The 20,161-nt window shown below is 43.7% G+C and overlaps 1 protein-coding gene across 1 annotated transcript in view; it reads right to left on the bottom strand.

The window, feature by feature from the left end:
* The window catches only part of ALK (ALK receptor tyrosine kinase), a 746,236-nt gene that overhangs the window by 498,479 nt on the left and 227,596 nt on the right, over nucleotides 1–20,161 (bottom strand). Inside the window, exon 3 of the mRNA XM_055541746.1 lies at nucleotides 2,727–2,891. Coding sequence (XP_055397721.1) covers nucleotides 2,727–2,891 — 165 coding nt within the window. The remainder of the gene's footprint in view (nucleotides 1–2,726; nucleotides 2,892–20,161) is intronic.

Genomic DNA, 20,161 nt, shown 5'->3' with positions numbered 1-20,161 from the left:
TTCTCCCGGCAATCTTGATTCCAGTTTGTGTTTCTTCCAGTCCAGCGTTTGTTATGATGTACTCTGCATATAAGTTAAATAAGCAGGGTAACAATATACAGCCTTGACGTACTCCTTTTCCTATTTGGAACCAGTCTGTTGTTCCATGTCCAGTTCTAACTGTTGCTTCCTGACCTGCATACAAATTTCTCAAGAGGCAGGTCAGGTGGTCTGGTAGCATATCTGGATAATTGCCACTTGTTCTTCTCTCCTCATCTCAGTGAACTTTGATCATAATTCAACAGTTATCAAATAAAAAACCTATGATCAAAAATGCATGTATACACAGGACTACTTCAACAGGTTAGGAATTGGGATCCAGAGACATCACTAGCAGTGGCTGAATGTGAGTAAGCCTGAAAAAGGGTCCACCCCAATAGTACAAGAAACCTAAGAATCACCTGATAAACTTATACAATCATAAAATAAAACAGAGCCCCATGGAAATCAAAGTTGCAATGACATACTGTATTTCATCTGCTAGATGACCAAAAATGACAAAGTCTGGCAAAACCCTATACTGGTAACGATGTAGAATCCTGGATGCACTAATACATCATTAAAGGGAGTATAAGTTGGTGCCACCACTTTGGAAAATACATTGGATTATGTATTGAAAGGGAAGGTGAACCATATGACCCAGAAATTCTACCCTAAGTTCTATGCTCTAGGGAAACCCTTGGACATGCACACGCTCCAAGAGGCATGTGGTGGTGCTGTTGGTAATAGGATAAACTCAGAAACAACCCAAATATCTAACAACAGTGGAAGAGACAAACTGGTATTTTCATGTAATGGATCCAATACAAAATGAACCACAGCTATATGTATTAAAACGGGCAAATCACAAAACACTATTCCATTTATACAACAGGTTGCAAATCTAATCAATATGTTGTTTGAGGCTATATATATAAGGGGTAAGGCCATAGAGAAAAGCAAATGCATGATTAAACACAAAGTATGGGGTAATGGTTACCTTCGGGGAAAAGGAGAGATCTTTGATCTAGGTGGGAGAAGAAAAGGTTGTGAAGGAATTGACAACATTCAAATTCTTACACTTTGTGATGAGAATACAAGTACTGATTATGTCATAATCTTTAATCCACACATATATATTATGTCTACTTTTTTGTACATGCTTGATTTTACAATAAAGTTTGAAAATCTATAGATTCCTAGGCTCTACTTCACATCTACTGAATCAGAATCTTAGGTTATAGCATTTAGACAGTATTTTTATAAGTTCTCCAGAAGATTTGGATGCACTATTGGGTAAGAGCCACTCACTTACACACACACACACCCCACATTACACATCAGTATCCAGGTGAAAGCAGCTTTAAATAGAAATCAAAGTCAAGAAATTTCAAGAGTGTCATAAAAATAGAAAAGGTCATCCTGGGAGAGTGTGTATAAAAGAAAGAGGCCTCACAGTTCAGGGCTCCAGGCTGAGGGGGGAGCCTGGGCGCATTAGTTACTAGTTTTTAGTCCTCATGAGCTTCCTTGAGCCCTCTTCCTGTGCGCTTCCCAGGAGCATCTGTCTGAGATAATCACCCCTAAGAACCGGGCCCACAGCAGCTCTCACCACAGCTTTTGCTATAAAGACAGAGGCATGATAAGGTGGAGAGTATTCCTGTTTATGACTCATCAAGGCAGACATCTAGACCTGTAGACCCACATGTATAAGCTGATTGTCAGCAAGCTGCTTCCCCTCTCTGAGCCCTGGTTTTCTCATCTGCCCTGTTGCCTTCGCAAAATTGGAACCCAATGAGACAATGCAGTTGGAAGGGCTTTGCAATTGGAAGTACTACTCTGCCATGCCCAGTAAATCCAGTACTATGTCAGTTATTAGTTCTTCCTAAAAGCTAGAAATACAGGCTGTCAATGCTGGGTCAGTAGAATTTTCTGGGTCCAAGGAATTGGGAGCTCTAAGATTTGCCTTAGAGAGACCTGAAGAAGGATTAAGTCTTAGTGCCTCTGTATCTCTTTCTAAAAACTCAGCAAATATTTATCAAACATCCACTACTTATCCTGAGCCTATCTTTTCCAGTACTGATAATTCAGAAGAGGATGTTCATAAACAGCTCAGAACTGTTGGAAGCACCTTACAGAACTAATATGCAGTCTGAATAGTCATTAATGGCTTTGAAACTAACATTTAACTCAGTTATACAACACACTCCAAATTAAGATTGCCAGATTCAGCAAACAAAAATGCAGAACACAATTACATTTGAATTTTTTAGGATAATTGGAATAATTTTTCAGTATAAGTATGTCCCAACTACTTACATGAGACACACTTATACTAAAAAAAAATCATTTGTTGTTTAAAGCTCAAATTTAACTGGATGTCCTATGTTTTAGAGATGACACCATTCCAAATAAACAAACAGGTTAACATTTTTTCAACATCTTACATTGGGAAATCTGCATGAAAGAGAGCTATGAAATCCTATTTCTAAACCCTTCAATCCAAAGGGTTGGATTGATCTTGAAACTGAACTTGTAGCGTCCTCTCCCTTGTATACTCCAAGGCATGGAAAGGCACAGATATTAAAAACAGGTTTCAAAGGAAACAGGACAGAACAGGGATGGAGAAGTCACAAAATTTCAAACAGAAATAGACATCCCATCCTCATCCTGGACCACTCAGGACACTTTGTAGTGTCCTCTACCCTTACCTCTGGGCATTTCCTTGGAATGCTCCGCCTCAGGCCCATCCAACAGGTCCATCTGAGAGGCCTCCTCAGAAGAAACATGGCGCCAGGACCAGCTCTGGTTCCCGAGGTTGTGCAGTGGAGGGGAATACTCCAGCTCACAGGGGAAGTCAAAGCTGCACTCCAGACCTGCAAGGAGCAGTCCATGGTCAGTGGCGCAAACTGTCTCCCAGATGTGACCTTCCAGCCCCACTCCACTCCAGGAAGTTGGCCTCCATCTCATCCAGGTGTGAGGAGCTATAAATTTCACAGGCAGCTTAGCTCCATATGGATGAGAAGGAGACTAAGAGATAAAAATAGTGTGCTTTGTATAACTTGGATTATGAGAGATGTCTTCAGGGAAGGCAAGTAGAAAAAAAGAGCTAAGAGGTTGAACCATGAAAAGATTTGCATCCTGTCAAGTTACTTGGCGACATGAAGAAGGCTTGAGGTCAACAGGTCAGAGCTGGGCTTTGCAACCAGAAAGGTGTGAATCTAAGTCAGGCAAGAAAATTAACCTCTCTGGCTTCAACCATCCTCTCTTGAACATTAGGGATGATAATTTCTACCTCTGGAGATTGCTGTAAGAACCAGAAGGATAACACAATATCTACACACACAACTGGTGCACAACTGATGCTCAGCAAAAATTCTTATCAGGCTCCTAAATAAGAAGAGAAGGCCAAAGGGAACTTAGGCTTCTCACAGCCCTGTTTGCCAACCATATCATCTATTCTTCAACCACCCTCCAGGGAGGAGCACAAAGGCTAGGATAGCTAATCTGAGTTCTATTCTCTCTTGGAGAGGGAGTAGGGAAGGTCACTGATTAGGGAGAGAGAGAAGAGGCAAGAAGAGGCCATGCTCTGGGACTTTGTATCATCTTTTCTGGGCTTCTTGGCAAGAATCATCACTGTGTCTAATCCTTTCACATCTGCTGCCCTACTTTTAAGATATACTCACCTTCTATTTCCCTTGTGTTGCTCATTATTTTCTACCCAATGTGGCTGAAGTGTTTGTACTTCTAGAAGGCTCTCAATGCTTGCTCATGGATCAATAGAATATGTGTCAAAAAGCAAATTAGTCATCTACTCTTTACTTCATCATCTCCATCTCCTTTTTGCCCTGGAGATGTGAAGAAAGGGACAATTTGATATAAAGACCATTGAATGGGACTTTGGAGAATTTTGTTGGTATCCAGGCTTCTCACATTTGGTTGGTATCTTCTTCTCACATGTAGAACTTGGTGCCCTCATTCATAAATAAGAGGTTTAGACTCAATGATTCTAGAAACAATTACCCAGAGAAACCTAGGTTCCAGCTCCAACTTTGCCATTGATTTGCTGGTTACCTTGAATAAGCCACTTTACTTTTCTGGGCCTTAAGTTCCTCAAATACAGAATAAGACCCACACTAGATGTCTTCTAAAGTTCCTTCTTGATTTGACTTTTTTAAGATTCCAAAGTCCCTACTCTTAGAAGCGTTATAACTAATTTATTAAATCAATCTGTTTGGTGGTGCTAATGGGTAGTTTTAGTCACTAAGTTGTGTCTGACTCTTGAGACCGCATGGACTGTAGCCTGCCAGGCTCCTCTGTCCATGGCTTTCGCAGGCAAGAATACTGGAGTGGGTTTCCACTTCCTTCTCCAGTGGATCTTGCTGACCCAGAGATTGAATCTGCATCTTTACCACTGAGCCACCAGGCAAGCCACTAATGGGTACTAACTCCCAATTATCACTGTGCATTTTAGTAGCTTCTTCTGGAGCTACTGTTACCTTGATCTCCAAGACAAGTTCTCTGTTGGGAATTCCAGAAGGCAGAGGAGGAGTAGTGCCAAATCTAGTGCAGATAGCCAGTCACCGGAATGTCCTTTAGTAACACCATAGAAGCTGGCCCTGCCCTGGAGTAGGAGTAAAATAATTCCCACTGACACTGGCCAAACTAAGTTTAGGGGGGAAGAAAAAAATCCTTCAATTACCCTTCTATTAAGTATCTTTCTACTTCTCAACCAGCAGAGATTTATGTACCAGCTGCTCTCCAGAGCTGCCATCCTCCTGGTCCTAAGGTTAATACCACTCGCCCTTTCACGATTCAGACAATTCACCTTTATAATGTCAAGCTGAAACAGGCAGAGCTAGGCTTGTTTGAGTTGACATGCCACTTGCTGCCTACATATTTTATCAGCCTTGAAGACTTTCTACATGCTTCTGGGGGCTGAGCTACTGCTATGAGCTAGTATCCATGAATTGTAGGCTGCCTTAATTTTCAAGACTTGCTTGCTAGGTCCCCAGTTTCAATAACAGAATGCAAAGAGAAGGGAAAAAAACCAACATTTTGTACTTTGTAGCACAAAATTATCCTTATAATGAAATGTATCTTATAATGAAAAGTATAGCCATTAAGCCTGGCTCCTCTGTGGATGATCAAAAAGACCCAACCACATTAGCGGAAGATCAAGTCAGAAGGTAGCCACCTCCACCCAACATCGACAACTATTGGTGCCTTTCCCAGAGCTTCAACTTCTGAAGCCCATCTTCCATCTTGACTTTTCTTCTCCAATTAAAGTCATCCTGCTTCCACGTGGGACAGAAGGGCGGCATGCCAGCTCAGACACTGCCTAGCAAACGTGCTCTGTGCGCATGTTACACAAACAGACAACAGAACGTGCCATCCCAGCCTCAAGTATCATCAATCCTTGGATCTTTGAACTCTGGAGAGACTGATGATCAGTTGTGTATGGATCAGATTCTGCCTAGTAAAACAGGCCAGGCAGATACGCCTATTATCAAATAGGTTCGTTTTGAATTCATACTCTGAGGCAGCTTCTCTTCAGCTGTCAAAGATGTACTTTGTGCTTTAAATAGAAATGGAGCCAACATTATTGCTTATTTGGGGTGAAATTAGATTGGGCTTTTCTACATTCTGATTTAATTTCTTATAAAATTTCAACACAGGTTTCTTCTGACCTAGCTTTAGTGCCTTTTGAGCAATAATATCTGAGACTTGTCTTTTATAAAAATGGCAGATTAAGTCTCATTTTCCTAAGCCTTTTCTGAGTTTCTAGATCTAGGGTGTTTCTTGGATCTCTCTCTTCAGCCCTCCTTGACTCTGTCCCCAGGAGATGGGTGCTATAGAGTCTCTCTTACAAATAGGACTCAGAGGAACTAAGGGCTTCAGTGAAGTGCTCAGCCTTAAGCAACCTAAAATGGCTGAACAGGCCCATGCCCAAGGGGAGGTGTAGAAACAAACATTCACCAACCCCAGTTGTCGGCCAGGGACTGTGCCAAAGAGATTTCTTATATCACTATATTTAATCTGCTGAACAAATTGAGAAGTGAATTGTGTTTTCTCTTTAAAGCTGAGGAAACTGAGACTCAGAAACTTTACTCTACTTGTACAAAGATGAAAGGACTGCCCTGAGGCAGAGCCAGAATGTGACCCAGGCCGACTAACGCTGAAGAGCTCACACCTCCACAGCTTCAGAATTTTAATCCAGGGCCAACAGATCAAATTAAATAATATATGAGAAAGCTATGAAGTGCTATGTTTTGGTTATTATTAGATACTATGTCTGTAACTTTGTCATATCCATAAAGGCTTCTATACTACCCTAAGGGGACAGATCTATATTTCATCTGTGTCAGGTCCAAAACTGTACTTTTCACATATCCGTTTGGAACCAGGAGAATCTAACCACTGAGAAAGAGCAATGAGAAAAAGACTTTCCAGAACCTGCTAATCACATAGTTGAAATCACTGCAACCAACAGAAAGTCACTTCCATCATGGAAGAAAGATAAAGTAATGGAATCTTCTGGAAATAACTGGCCTGCTGAGAGGAGTGTCAAGTGCTATCAAGGGAAAGGTCTTGGTAGAGCAGTGAGGGTGACTCCAGGCTCAGCCCTGCACACAGCAGCTGAAGGGCCTCAGAATGTCCATTCCTTTCTCTGCACCTGGCTTTCTGCAATTTGAAAATGATGGAGCATAGTCCCTCTCTGGTGCTCTCCATTTCTGAATTCAGTGATTCTTATAGAGCTCACCGTGAGCCAACACAACCAAACTTACAGACTATTGGTCCCCTCACTCTGTCTGCCTCTAAATGACGGCCTGCTGTTATCCCTAATGGGTTCCCCAGGAAAGGAGGTGGAATGTGCATCACACTCCATAGGGACTCAGTTTGCCTCAAGATTCTCAAAGAATTAAGAAGGAGAGTTCAGGCAGATTTTACAGATGACTGCCAGGGTGAGTGTGTGTGTGTGTGTATTCACACATTTTTATCAGTCTGTACCCATATTCTTAAATCTTCCAGGATATGAGTTATATTTCTAAAACTGAATTAACAGCTTCAAGAAATTGTTCTAGTATAAAACACAGCCATTCAGAAGAACTGTTCAGTAACCCATTAGAAAAACCCTATGGTAGCCCTTCCCAGAGAGATGCCCAGTTCCCTTGGCTGTGGTGAGTTGGCAGTGACCAAGCACTTTGAGACTGAATCTGGACTCTGGGAATGTGTGTGCTTACCACAGCAATCATGCTCAAGGCCTGAGCCTAGGAAGCCAGCCGTGGCTGCTCTGGCAAAGGTGGGAATCTTCCCAGCCTGAGCCACAGGAAGGAGACTGCATGGAAGTTTCAGGCACTGTCCAAGCATAACAGGGAGAGCAGATGTAGTTTGGACTCTAGAGTCTTCTCTTGGGTGGACTTAGAAAATCCCACAGTCTTCCTTTATATCCAAACTGACCTCAAGCTTCCCCAAATCCCTTAGATCAAGATCCTTTGTACCTCCTTCACCCCAACCCTATAAATGCAGAGACCCCCCACTAGTTTCTTAAGTCTCCTTTAGACAACCCAAATTAAGGGACCAACAGCCTCCTTTAGACTTTAAGACATGTCTTCTGAGGCTGGCTGGTTTCCGGAGGCCACAGGTGGAAGGTGCCAGCCTGGGCAGGTTCATAGGAGCCCATTGGTTGATGTTGCCCAGCCTCAACCCAGCACAAGGAGTGAAAGCAAAACCACAGAGTGAAAAGCAGAGTCATAGAAAAAAGAGAGAAACAATATGTTTATCAACCCCGTGATACTTCACCCTTCTTCATTCTGTCTGTTATTACAAGTGTCCCAGGAGTCAAGCTTGGACTTATGTTCTCAACTCTGGCAGCAAGGAGTGTATGTTTATAGAAGAGCCCCAAGTGAGGGATCTCCCTGGGGGAGATGGAGAATTGTTCCAATGGAGGAATTATGAAATTCCTCCATTTCATAATGGATAGCATGTATTGAGAGTTTAACATGGTCAGACACAATGCCAGGAACCCTATATCATTATCTTACTGCATTCCTATGAACTAAATGGGATTCGTATCTCAATTTGATAGAGGAAGACACTGGAGCTTAGAGAAATGAAGTCACATCTGAAGTCACTTACTCACATAGGAAGTGACTGACTTGGTTTCCACTGACCTGCTTCCTCCATGGGACCCCAAGGCCTTGACATCAGTAGCTCACTAACAGGGAATTATGAATTGAAAAGGCAGCAGAAAGACTTCCCTTTGTTCAGAGCCACAGACACCAGTAACAGTCAAGACCTGCAGTGAGGCAAGACAGGAACTGGAACAGGCAGGGTCAAGATGGAGGCCAGACAGGAAGCAAAGCACCTGAGCTGTCCTTAAAGAGTGTCCTGCTCCCCCCTTCACAAAGCCAGCCCTGGGATACCCTAGGCGAGGACTGAGTCAGTGTGTCCATCCCCAAGAGCCAAGTTTTACTCCCAGTGGGCATGACTCAGAAAGCCAAACCTACAGCGGCATTAAAGTCTGGGAATCCATGTTCATGTCTGTTTTTCCTGATATCCTCTGTGGTATCCTTTGTGTTTCTTGGGTAGGCTAAGGGTCTCCATTAAGGGAACTGAGAGTGGGATGGGCAAGGTTTTTGAGCTATCTGGGGCCCACAAGAGAGTTTATTCAACTGTATACTCAGCCCTGGGATCTGCATCTGAAAACAGAATTAACAGGTTTGCTACTAGTTTAACATATGGCAACATAATTGTGATTTTTGCCTCGGGGTTATTTTCCTCTCTCTAGTTTTCTTGATCCAGTGCTTAGCTGCCAGGACGCTGATAGCCTGACATGGGGCCTGAAATCTCTCATTTGCTGAATGGTGGTCTCTATGGTCCCACCCAGCTCTGCAGTCTTTTCCTATGCATACTTGCCCATAGGTCTTATTAAGCAACTTAACACCATCAGGATTGTTTCTCAGGGATAGAGCACAAGTCCTGAGATTTGACTCCAGTCCTGCTACTTGTCAGCTGTGCAGTGTGGGACACTCTCTCCCTCTCTCTGAGTCCCAGCCATCTCAGTGATAAGACTAACTTCCCAGGACTGGTAGGAGGACTCAATGAGAATGATGCATGTCTTTGGAATGGAGAAATTCCCTAATGCACATTAGCTGGTTCAGAATTTACTCATGCCCTTTTGACACAGCTTTCTGTTCACCACGAGAAACAGTATTTACATGGGGCAGTCAACCAATAGCACATGGCCATTTCCTCAGTATTTTGTTGTACCACAGGAAGGTTGGTGTTTCTGCCTTAAGGTGATATTTGCAGTCAGCTGTTAGAACTTGAAGCAACATTTGAGGTTGTTTTTCCCATTGGACAGGTGAAAACACCAAGACCCAGGCCAGTGAAGATTTACCCAGGGTCATATGGCTGGTCAGGGAGTCCTTCACATACAGAGTAGAGGGCATCTCTCCTGGCTGTGGAGGCCTTTCCGAATGGCATCCTCTCCAGGCAGCACCAGGCCTGAGCTAGGTTGAAAATCAGTTACTGAATCACCAGCTCTCACCTCCTCAGGCTTGGCTTATTGGCACATTTAAGCTAAGGCTGTAATGATTCATGGGTGGCCTTACAAATGCCAATGTATTCCTGACAAGCCTGATTTGTGTATTCAATAAAGAACCATATGAAGCACCATACACATGTGGCAATTTTCTTGTAGGTGACCTTTAGAGGTCATAAAATAGAGCTTCATATTTGAAACTTCAGTTCATTAGATAAAGCTCCAGGAACCAGCAGTCCTGAAATACTGTCAGGCCTTAAGAATTGTATCCAGCTCAAGAGAACTCCCTTGGTTGCCACCAATCCTGAGGCACAAGGTGGGGTCTCCTTTTCTCAAGAGATTTCCCAGAACTTTCCAAATGTTGACCTCAAGATCATGAAAGACCCTGAGGACCATCTTAGAAGAAGACACTGAATCCAGAGACATAGAGGAGCTTGCCAAAGGATGCACAGTGGGTGAGTTTAGAATTGTTGTAAATTCCAGTTCCTAACCTGGTAACTTTTACTATTATCGCTCAAAGCTGTGAGTAACAAACAAGTAAAATGATACCTTAAAACAATTTTTAAAATTCTAAAAAACCTGTACTGTGTTTTTCTGGAATAAGCTGGCCTAAGCGTACATAGCTAGGCTTCAAATATTTCACAATGATTTGATGGCTAAAATAATCTCCAATAAGGCTTCCTGGCTTCTCACATCCTAAAAGTCCTCTTCTGCCAACAAGCTGCTTTTTGGTGGTTGCTGGAAGCTCCTGCTGGACAGCAAGTCTCTGCACAGGCCAGAAGCTATGTGAAAACAAAAGGAAGAGAAAAGGGTAGTCTGGGAGTAAAGTGGGAAGATCCTCTTTTGCCCTGTTTAATATCAAAGCCTCAGAGGGGCACCAGGGAGTCTGGGGAGTAAACAGAGACATAAGCTCCAAACTGGGGTCTGACTGCTCAAGGTGAAAGCTTGGCTCTGTCACTTACTAGCTGTGCTATCTCAGGGCAAATTATTTAATTTCTGTGTGGCTCGATTTTGTTTTCACTTTAAAGTGGGGATTAAAACAGGGGCCACCTCAGGGAATTATGAGGAGGATTAAATGTAATACACACATCAAGCACCTGGGATGGGGACTCACACACACAGTCTGATTCTTACTAAATGATGGCAAGCCTTGTTCTTGCTCTCCAGTTGGCTCCAGGCTCAGTCACCACAGAGCAGAAATAAAGGGGCACATGATCAGCAATGAAGGCAGAACTATGTGAAACCTTGTTGAAGCTCCACCTCACTTTGACAGGCGAATCAAGCTTTCCTTTGGAAGTGAAGTCACGCTAGACCCTGAGTAAGAAGAGCTGGGTTCAAGCCCTGGCTCGAGATATTACTTCAAGAAAGTCCCTCAACCTCTCTAGGCCTCAGTTTCCTCATCTGAAAAATGAAGTAGTGGAATAAAATGATCCTCAGATCTCATCCATCTCCATCATCCTAAGACCAATTTCACCTTTGGGCATGGCTGAAACAAGCTTTCTAATCTGGCTCTAGCCAGCTGGTCAGCAGAATCCCAAGAGTCCTGACTTCCAGCTCAGGCTCCTTTCTCCTTTCTCCTCTGGGTTTTCTTCTTAAGGAGCACTTAGCCCACCAGTCATCTTCTATATTAATCCACCAGCTACTGTCAACATTCTGGTCACACTCTTTATGAGATCTACCCCCTGCTTGCCCTCCCCCATCACTGTTCTGGAGGGACCCCAGACCTGAAATCATTCACTTCCTCCCCACCAGCATCCTCCCTACAATGTATCTGGGAACCAACCACCAAATTTAAGACATCTGCTCGGCCCACTTATAATCAAGATGCAGCAAAAAAGGGCCAAGTCTCCTTCAATCAATCAATTATATAAACACAGCCTCGGAAGAGTCTCAGAGGAGGGTGTGTGCGTGTGCATGCATGCCCACAAGGGTGGAAGATCAGCACAGAAAGCTCAATTCTCATTTCCCTTATCTGTGGCCGTAACAATATTACAGATTGAAGAAATGGGACTTGGCTCTTCATTCCAGAACAGAAAATTAGAAATAATTTAAATTCTGAAGTTAATAGCCTCTTCATTTTACAGATAGGAAAACTAAGGCTCAGGAAGGTGAAATAACTTGGCCAAAGTGGCATAGCCCAGGTTCTGGAGAAGCAGAAAGCTAAGACTAAAGTCCAAATTGGATGTCTAGGCCAGTTTTCTGCCTGCAATTTTCAGGAAGCGTTTATGCAAAACATGGTATCTCTAACGGAATGAGGCCAGATCTAGAGAGAATGGTGAAAACATGCTCTTTGTACACTGCTCAGCATGGCGTCCACCCAAATGGGATCATTCCTGAAACTAGATGGTTGGAGGAGATCTCTGAGTAGTGTGGCAGCCCCAACAACTGGAGAAGGCTGAGGGTCCTGGAAAGTCTTGACCTCATACAAGGTGGCCCTCCCCACTCACTCATCTGTCTCTGCTGGTGAGGACCTCCTGAGTGTTGGAGGTGAACATGAGGTTCCTCCCTGGTGCCAATCTCAAAACACAGGCTTCCCTAACACAGACTCTGTGACCTTCAGAAACTCTCCAGCAGGAGAGAGAGACTTACTCACACCTGACTTTCACCATAAGCAGACCTGGGGAAGCCATGGCAACACAGAATAAGAGAGACCTGCCTGAAAGGATCACAGGCTCATGGAAGAGGCAACTTTTGGGCTGCAGTTTGAAGGGTAAAAGGATTTTGACAGATGATAAAGATTTAGCTAGGAAGGTTAAGAATAGAGGAAGGAATGAGGTTGTTCCAGGGAGGGTGAGGAACTAGTTTGCTTATTTTCATGCAGTCATGTGGATTTTGAAGCTGGACTGCTCAGCATTAAATCCCAGCTCAGAGAGTATCATGGTTCAGGATAAAGTGCTCTCAGGTTCCAGAGGACAAAACTAGGGACTTAAAGAGTTTTAAGGAAAAATATTCTAGCAAATAATCATGCCACCAAAATGAAGGCTATTGGCCTCTCACTGGAGCAGCTCTCATTCCTCTTCAGAGAGCACTAGGGAAGCACCTATGCTCCAGCACATGGAACTCTGTCTTCACAGCTAATCCTGACAGTGATGCTCTCAATTAGGAATCATGACCATTCTCACTCTTCAGATGACAAAGAGAATCAAAGAGAGTGGTTGTCACTGACGGTGAAATAATAACACTCTTAAGAATCAGAGCTGAGAATGAAATTCACATCTCGATCCCAACTGAGCTTCTTCCCCATCATTTAAACAGAGGCTGGAAGATGTCTTGCTTCCATGTCACAGAGATTTTAATAGGCAACTAGGAGGTGAATGAAAGATCTATGGTTTCCAAACCCAATCCTACAGTCCCCACATCCCAGAATCTTGTTTTTAAGCTCTCCAGGGGACTTCCCTAGTGGTTCAGTGGCTCAGACTCCACACTCCCAATTCAGGGAGCCTGGGTTCAATCCCTGGGCAGGGAACTAGTTCCCACATGCCACAACTAAGAGTTTGCATGCTGCAGTTAAAAGACCCTTCATGATGCAATGAAGATCGGAGATCCCACTTGCTGCGACTAAGAGCTGGCACAGCCAAATACATAATCAAACAAATATTTTAAAAATTATTTTAAAAAGAAGCTCTCCAGGTGATGGTGAGGCAACTAGACTGAGCTTGTATGTGAGCTTACCCACATCAGGATGGTACTGACCCTACACTGATGTAACCTTTAGGGCAGCAAGAACCGCCGGGCTGACAGAGACCCACAGAATTAAAGTGATAATATGAGTAAAGCAATATTTGGGAGTAACATGTGAGGAAATGCTTTGTAGCTCAAATACTGAGAAAATATGAACCACCACCCAGGGGGCAGGAGCAGGGGACAGTTGTAGGGTCTGCCAAGCAGGTGGCCTGGGTCTGAATCTCAGCTGTGTTACTAGCCCTGGGCAGATCAATGACCTCTCTGCGCCTAATTTACCCACTGTAAGATGAGGCTATTTGATGAGACTGCTGTGGGCCCCGAAAGCTCACCATTTCTGTGAATTTCTCACAGACCAAATTATTCTAGTCATCTATTCAAATGAGCTGGTTAAAGTCTTGTTAATCTGAGGTCTGTTCTGTCATGAAGTTCTGCCCCTGAGGTAGCTCTTCACATAACATTTCACTTTAAGAGGATTTCCTCTCATTTTTCTCACTGTTGATCAGTCATTTTCCTGCATATGTTTTGGACACATGTCTTTCTAGACTGGTTAGAAATGCTCTGTATACAATATCTCAGATGTCCCAAAGCTGTCAAAACAAAAATTCCTCAGCTCACTCATGTCTGCTGAATGTGCTTTTTTAGATTGAGATTTTTTTTTTAAAAGCCTGCCCTAAGTAGTTAAAGTCACAGCTTTTCTTTCTAAATGAAAATATGTCCAGCCTAGGAACTGTTCTCCCCTTACACACGTGTCTTTCCTGATTAATACGACATTAGGAGTAACAGGGCTTAAGGGAACATCCATACCTTTTACTAAAATAGAGATCCCCAGGAGCAGAAAAGGCTGGGAACTGAGGGACTTGAGTATACTCCTGGCTAGCCCCTGGACCATTCAGCACATGCTGAGGTTTCATCCATTGTGTGTTTAAGAAAACACTGGGGATGCAGAGGAAACAGGATGTGGATTATTGACCTCTAAGAGCTTCCAGTTTAGGAATCAGGATGATTCAGGGTCATACATAACTAAGATATGAAGAAAGTGTGACACAGACGTGCAAAGTGCTACAGAAAGACATTATATAACCTTTCTTGCTGAGAAGATGGGAACAGTGAGGTCTACAACCTTGCAGGTTGTCCTAATTTGGGGTTAATTTGGTCACTAGCTGTGGGGTGTGAATGCTCACTACATGGTTTCCAAAAAGACACTCTAATAGGCAGACAGTATCTTTGCTAAAGCTGAAAGTCTTATTTCCCAAGTAAACCTTCCTGTAGGTTTGACAGTTCATCAGATCCAGGGGTACAGATACAAAACAATCATACCACAAGTGTTTAAGCAGCACCATTCAGACGGATATTCAGAACCACCTTAGACCTGTGACCTATGATAAAAGTGAACTAGGCTAACTGATGAACCTATCTGCAGGGCAGCAGTGGAGACGCACACACAGAGAACAGGCTTGTGGACACAGTGGGGAAGGAGAGGGTGGGGCCAGTCGAGAGAGCAGCACTGAAGCATACACATTACCATACGTAAAGCAGATAGCCAGTGGGAATTTGCTGTGGGACACAGAGAGCTCAACCTGGTGCTCTGTGACAACCTAGAGGGGCGGTATGGGCTGGAGGTGAGAGGGAGGTTCAGGAGTGAGGGGACACATGTATACCTATGACTGATTCATGCAGGAGCCAACACAGTATTGCAAGGCAATTATCCTTCAATTAAAAATAAATTAATTAAAAAGTAAATAAATAAATTTTAAAAGTAGGCTAGAATCTCTATGAGGGGCAGGAGCAAAGAGCTTGGCAAACTGTAGACACCGACTGTATGAATGAATGTACAATAGATAGATAGATGAAAAGTGATATTTAAATCTCTACCTTGGGTTGGATAAATTAGACCCATCTGTGACTGCTTTAACAGGTGACCTAGTTTACAGTTGGACCATTAAAAAGGGTGAAATACAAACTAGGAAAGTAATTTGGTTCATTAGAAACATCAGGAAAGCCCCAGGTTTTGTGGAGCAGGTATCACGTGATGGGATTTTTGGAGAATTTGGGATGCTCAGGAAAAAATCATTCCCTGTACAAGTCAGAATCTTCTCAGATTTCAAGAGGGGGATGATGCAACCCTAGTATTATCAAAAGTTTTCATTAACTTTCTCCATAAAAAAAATTACAGGGAGAAAGAGACATCAGGGTAGCCTGGGTGCTCAGAAAAAGGCCTGAGGTAGAAGCAGGGACTGAGCTGGGCTTTGCAAGCTAGAGCAGTAGGATCTAGGGAGACAGGTTCAAGGAAAGGAAAACAAATTAACCAGGGACAAAATGGAATGAGAAAGAAGGAAACACGGGGGAAGGAGGGGGGTGTAAAAGAGAAAGCGTATTTACCGGAATGACAGTCCTTGTTCTCTAGGCAGCTTTGACGCTGCTGGTGACTCCCGCATGTAAAATTCTCATCCCTTCGGTTTCCGTGGCTGCTCCGCCTTCTGGTTCTCCTCCTATCCTTTCAGTTTCTCCACCTCTGACTGTCTGTCATGCTCCTCTTGAATCACAGCCTCCATCACAGTCTGTGCTAACCACTCTCTATCACACCTGTCTCCTCAAAGCCCAGACAGATGTACAATTCTCTACTGACCATCTTTACCTGGGTGTCCTGAAAGCACTTCAAATGTAACTGGTTCAATACAGGTCTCACCATTGTCTCCTCTCTCTCTAGATGTCATAATCCCCATCTCTCCTTGTCAAGTATTTCTCCTCCTCCATCCTCTGACTGTGGGATCTTCATCTACTCAATTACCCAAGCTGGACTCTCCTACAAGGGCAACCTAGTCATTCTCACCTTACAGCTGGAATCTCTCCCAGGTTCCCCTCCTGCCCTTCCTTTTTCAGCCAATGCTTCACACATAGGATCATATCTAAACATTTAGTATACCGAGAAGTAACTGTTTCTCCAGGCTCCTCTCTCCCAGACCATCTTTACCCTGAGTCACTGGGCTTGACCTGCTTCTCATCGCCCCTCTGCACATTCATTCCCTCTGCCTGCAAAGCCCTTCCCAGAGATCTCAGTGGCACCCAGGGCCCAGGGTCCAGCTCAGCAGTTCCTGTCTCCTGAACATCTACCTTCCGAAGTCCTTCATAGAACTGGCTCTCCCTCCCTGTGTTCCAGGGAGCTTTGGACATGCCTCTGTTGCTGCACCTGTCTTATAGCAGGCAGGTCTGCCTCATCCTTCAGACTTCTTGTGCTATTGGTATTTAGCATGGCTATGCCTAGAGCAGAACCAGGCATACAGTTAGTGCTCAAAGAGTGTTTATATCCAGTATCCCATTCTCTGTGTGCCACAGACACACTAAGGGGGAAATGATGCAGGCAGATAGGTAGGGGTGCAGAAACAGCTCTCAGGAAGATGATGCTCAAGATCAGAGAAAGCTTTGGGGAGCCACCTTCCCAGGCGTGAGAGCTGAGACTATGTTCACAGGAGCATGAATGCATGACCAGGAGACCACACAACACTGAGTGATGCTCTCCACATTGCTTATCTGTCAGTCTGTCCGTGTTCCTCACCCATCTCACTCTTTCCCTTTTGTTAATTTCTTTCCCGCTCTGTCTGTGACCCTCATTTTAAATGGATCTCTTTTGATTTGCCTTTCAGTTGGTCAATTATTCTTTTATTATCATTTTTTATTACCTTTTAATCTGACTTGATTCCTTTCCGTTTCAGTCTGCCATTAACATAGAGGTAATTCGTTGGTATTTATTGAGTGGATCTCTGTGTCTTTATTTTAAAGGCAAGGGATATGATCGAGTAGAGCATTTTACACAAATCTCTCCTCAAAACATCTAAGCCAACTACTTTCCACTTGATTTCCACAGACTGAGCTCATTGGTTCCCAGCAGGTCACTGGTCCTCATGGTGACAAACGTTGCCTGCTCTTGGTCTTGTACGATGGCTGGTACTGCTTTTCCCTACAGGACTCAGTCTTTCTGCTGACTACATCCAGAGCCTTGTGCTTATCACGTAATAGAGAAAAATTCAGAGACACGGACAAGGAATGAACTTGACTTCCTGGCTCAGTGGACTGGGAAGAGAACAGGAAAAGGCCTGGCCTATCAGGGCAGAGGAATTGGTAAGAAAGCATTCAGCTGTAACAAGGGTCCACTAGGGCTCCCTTGTGGAGCTGCTTTTCACTGAAAACACCAGGCTCTTGAGGGCAGTATGTCAGATCATGGCCAGCCACATCACATATGTAATTTCAGAAATGTGATCAAATTGACTTCCTGCCAGAGCTATGAAGTGTATCCCATGGCAGGCTGGAGGGCTTTTTGTTTACCATTTTTTATTCTGTGGTAGGTTGATTTTTTTTTTTTTTTTTTTTTTTTGAGAGAGAGAGATTTAAATTACTCAGTCTTTTCAGAGAAACTGATACATTAACAAGACTGGTGATGGTGGTAGCAGCAGCAAGGGAAGTAATAAAAAAGTCTAATCTTTCTTTGTTTCCAAAAACACCAGTCCCTAATTGGATGGGTTCCAATGGGCTTGGAAGTAGACAAAGTTTTGATAGAACTTTTATTTAAAGTCCAACAATGACTTTGTTGTGCTCTGATGTTGAGATGTTGGCAGGAACCTTTCTTTTCCAGGATTCAGTGTTCTGGACATTGGAGGACTGGAGGGATGAAGCACTACATTATTTTACCAGGACGGTTATAACAAAATACTACAAAATGGCTGGTTTCAAATAGTAGAGAATTATTCTCTCACAGTTTTGGAGGCCAGAAGTCTGAAATCAAGGCATCAACAGGGCCATGCTCTGAAGGCTCTAGGAGAGAATCTGTCCAATGACTTCTCCTAGTCCTGGCAGTTGCTGGCAATCCTTGGCATTCCTCGGCTTGCAAATGCATCATTCTAATCTCTGCCTCCATTATTACATGATGTTCAGCCTGTGTGTCTGTGTCTGTATCTTTGCTTTCTCTTCTTACAAGGACATCAGTTATATTGGATGAGGACCCACTCTAATCCAGTGTGGACTCAACTGCATCTACGAAGACCCTATCTTAAACTAAGGTCATACTCACAGACAGTGGGGGTAAAGACTTCAGTACACCTTGTTGGTATACTGAACCAGAGTCGATAGTAGGGGAGGCAGGACTGCCCATGCTCCTGGGTTGGGGGCAGTCACATTCACATCTAGGAAGAGGTGAATTACCCTAGCTTCCTTGGAATAGTCTCAATTTGGGGATATCAAGTCTTGGTCCTACAGCTGCCCAGATCTTGGATATCAGATTGGTCATTCAGTCCCAACTGATTGGTCAGGCTGTCCAGGAAATGAGAGCCCTTTCTATAGAATGGGGACTTTACCTTTGAATTAACTTTTTGATGTGGTAGAACGAGCACCCAACTTGCAGTCAGAAAATCTGACTTCAGTCTTTTCTAATGCTCACCAGCTCAGTAACTTGGTAACATGGTTGATAAATATCTTGAGCCCTCAGTTTACATTTCTACAAAGTGGGATATAAAATAATTTTCACCCACCACAATTTTTTAACACACTTAAGTGAGAAAGGGGGCTGTGGAAAAGTTTGGCGAAGTATCAAGCTTCTTTTCCCAATAAATGAAAATTCTTTTTCTCATCCTCATTTGGGCAGAAACTTTGGTTACTTTGCTTTAAAACATGATCTGATTCTTCCTAAACCCAGAATGGCAAACATGAGTTAAAGCTGGGGGGGAATATTATCTGCTTTTGTGGTTCTAGAATTCAAGGTGATCAAACCCCTGTAATCTCTTATTACCTGGAGCTTCCAAATGAAACAGATTTTTATCTGGGTAGGGAGCTGGAGCCCAGTCCTTTAACCAAGCCTATAAATAAGTCCTAAGGCATCAGAGCTGGATGATAAAAAGGAAAAAAAAAAAAAAAATTGTTTCTTTATACACCCCTCCCCCCCACTTCTTCAAAGCCTTGAGGGAAGAATGTGCAGCTCTGTTTGTTGATGATGAAATTAGCAGGCTCCCATCATTCAGGACAAGATGAGAAAGAGCTGGAATCTGATACCAAATGCCATTGAAAAGAATATATTTTACACAACATAAAAGGCCCCAACGTAAATTAGAAGAAATATGGGGAGACTTCAAAAAGGTAGGTCAAACTTTTTCCTCAAGCAGATAATTACAGGCTGGGGTGAGTAAATCTTATTAGCCTCTATCCACCTCGTCTCTTCTCATAAAACACCAGTGGAGAAGAAAGCCATACTCAATTCAGTCCTGGACAGCTTGCCTGAGAGGGCTGGCCGCCACTGTCTGTCATGATACCTGTGGTTGTGCTGCTGAAGCCTACCCCTGCCGCCCCCTCCGACCTCCCCGCCAGCCGTTCCCTCCCCCCTTCACCCCAGAATGCAGGTGAGGACAGCCAGCCAGCACCAAGCGCCATCACTCAGGGCCCACACTGACTTGCTGAGTCTTAGTTACTTCTTACTGTCTGAAGAACTATCCCTTCAGGCAGCAATTTTCCAGTCAAATCTCTCTGCCCAAGTTTGAGGTCTTAAAATTAATGAAGTTGTTAACATTTCTTAAAATGTCTTTCACAGCAGTTGAAAGTTGTGAATTTATAACCAGTGAGCCTGCTGGCCCCTTTGGTTCATAGACACAGGCTGAGCCCCGCAAACATCCTTAAGGCGACAGGAGTCTCAGCCTTCGGTTTTCTCTGCTGTGTGTCTCGGGACTAGTTTTCAACCTCCGTGCCCCAGAGGTGCTCTTTGTGCAATGGGTTGAACTGCCTACAGAACTGTTTCTCTGGCCAGTGAACTCAAAGAGGAAGAGTAAGTCTCGCTCATGTTTGTTTTTGTATCACCTCTAACATGTGGCACAGGACCAGGCTCACACAGATGGTGGTGGAGACAGCTAAGTCCTATGGTCTCAGCTGAATTAAATACAG

Source organism: Bubalus kerabau, chromosome 11 (genome assembly GCF_029407905.1).
Source record: "Bubalus kerabau isolate K-KA32 ecotype Philippines breed swamp buffalo chromosome 11, PCC_UOA_SB_1v2, whole genome shotgun sequence".
In the NCBI taxonomy this organism is placed as follows: domain Eukaryota; kingdom Metazoa; phylum Chordata; class Mammalia; order Artiodactyla; family Bovidae; genus Bubalus; species Bubalus kerabau.
This window is presented reverse-complemented; position numbering and strand designations above follow the sequence as displayed.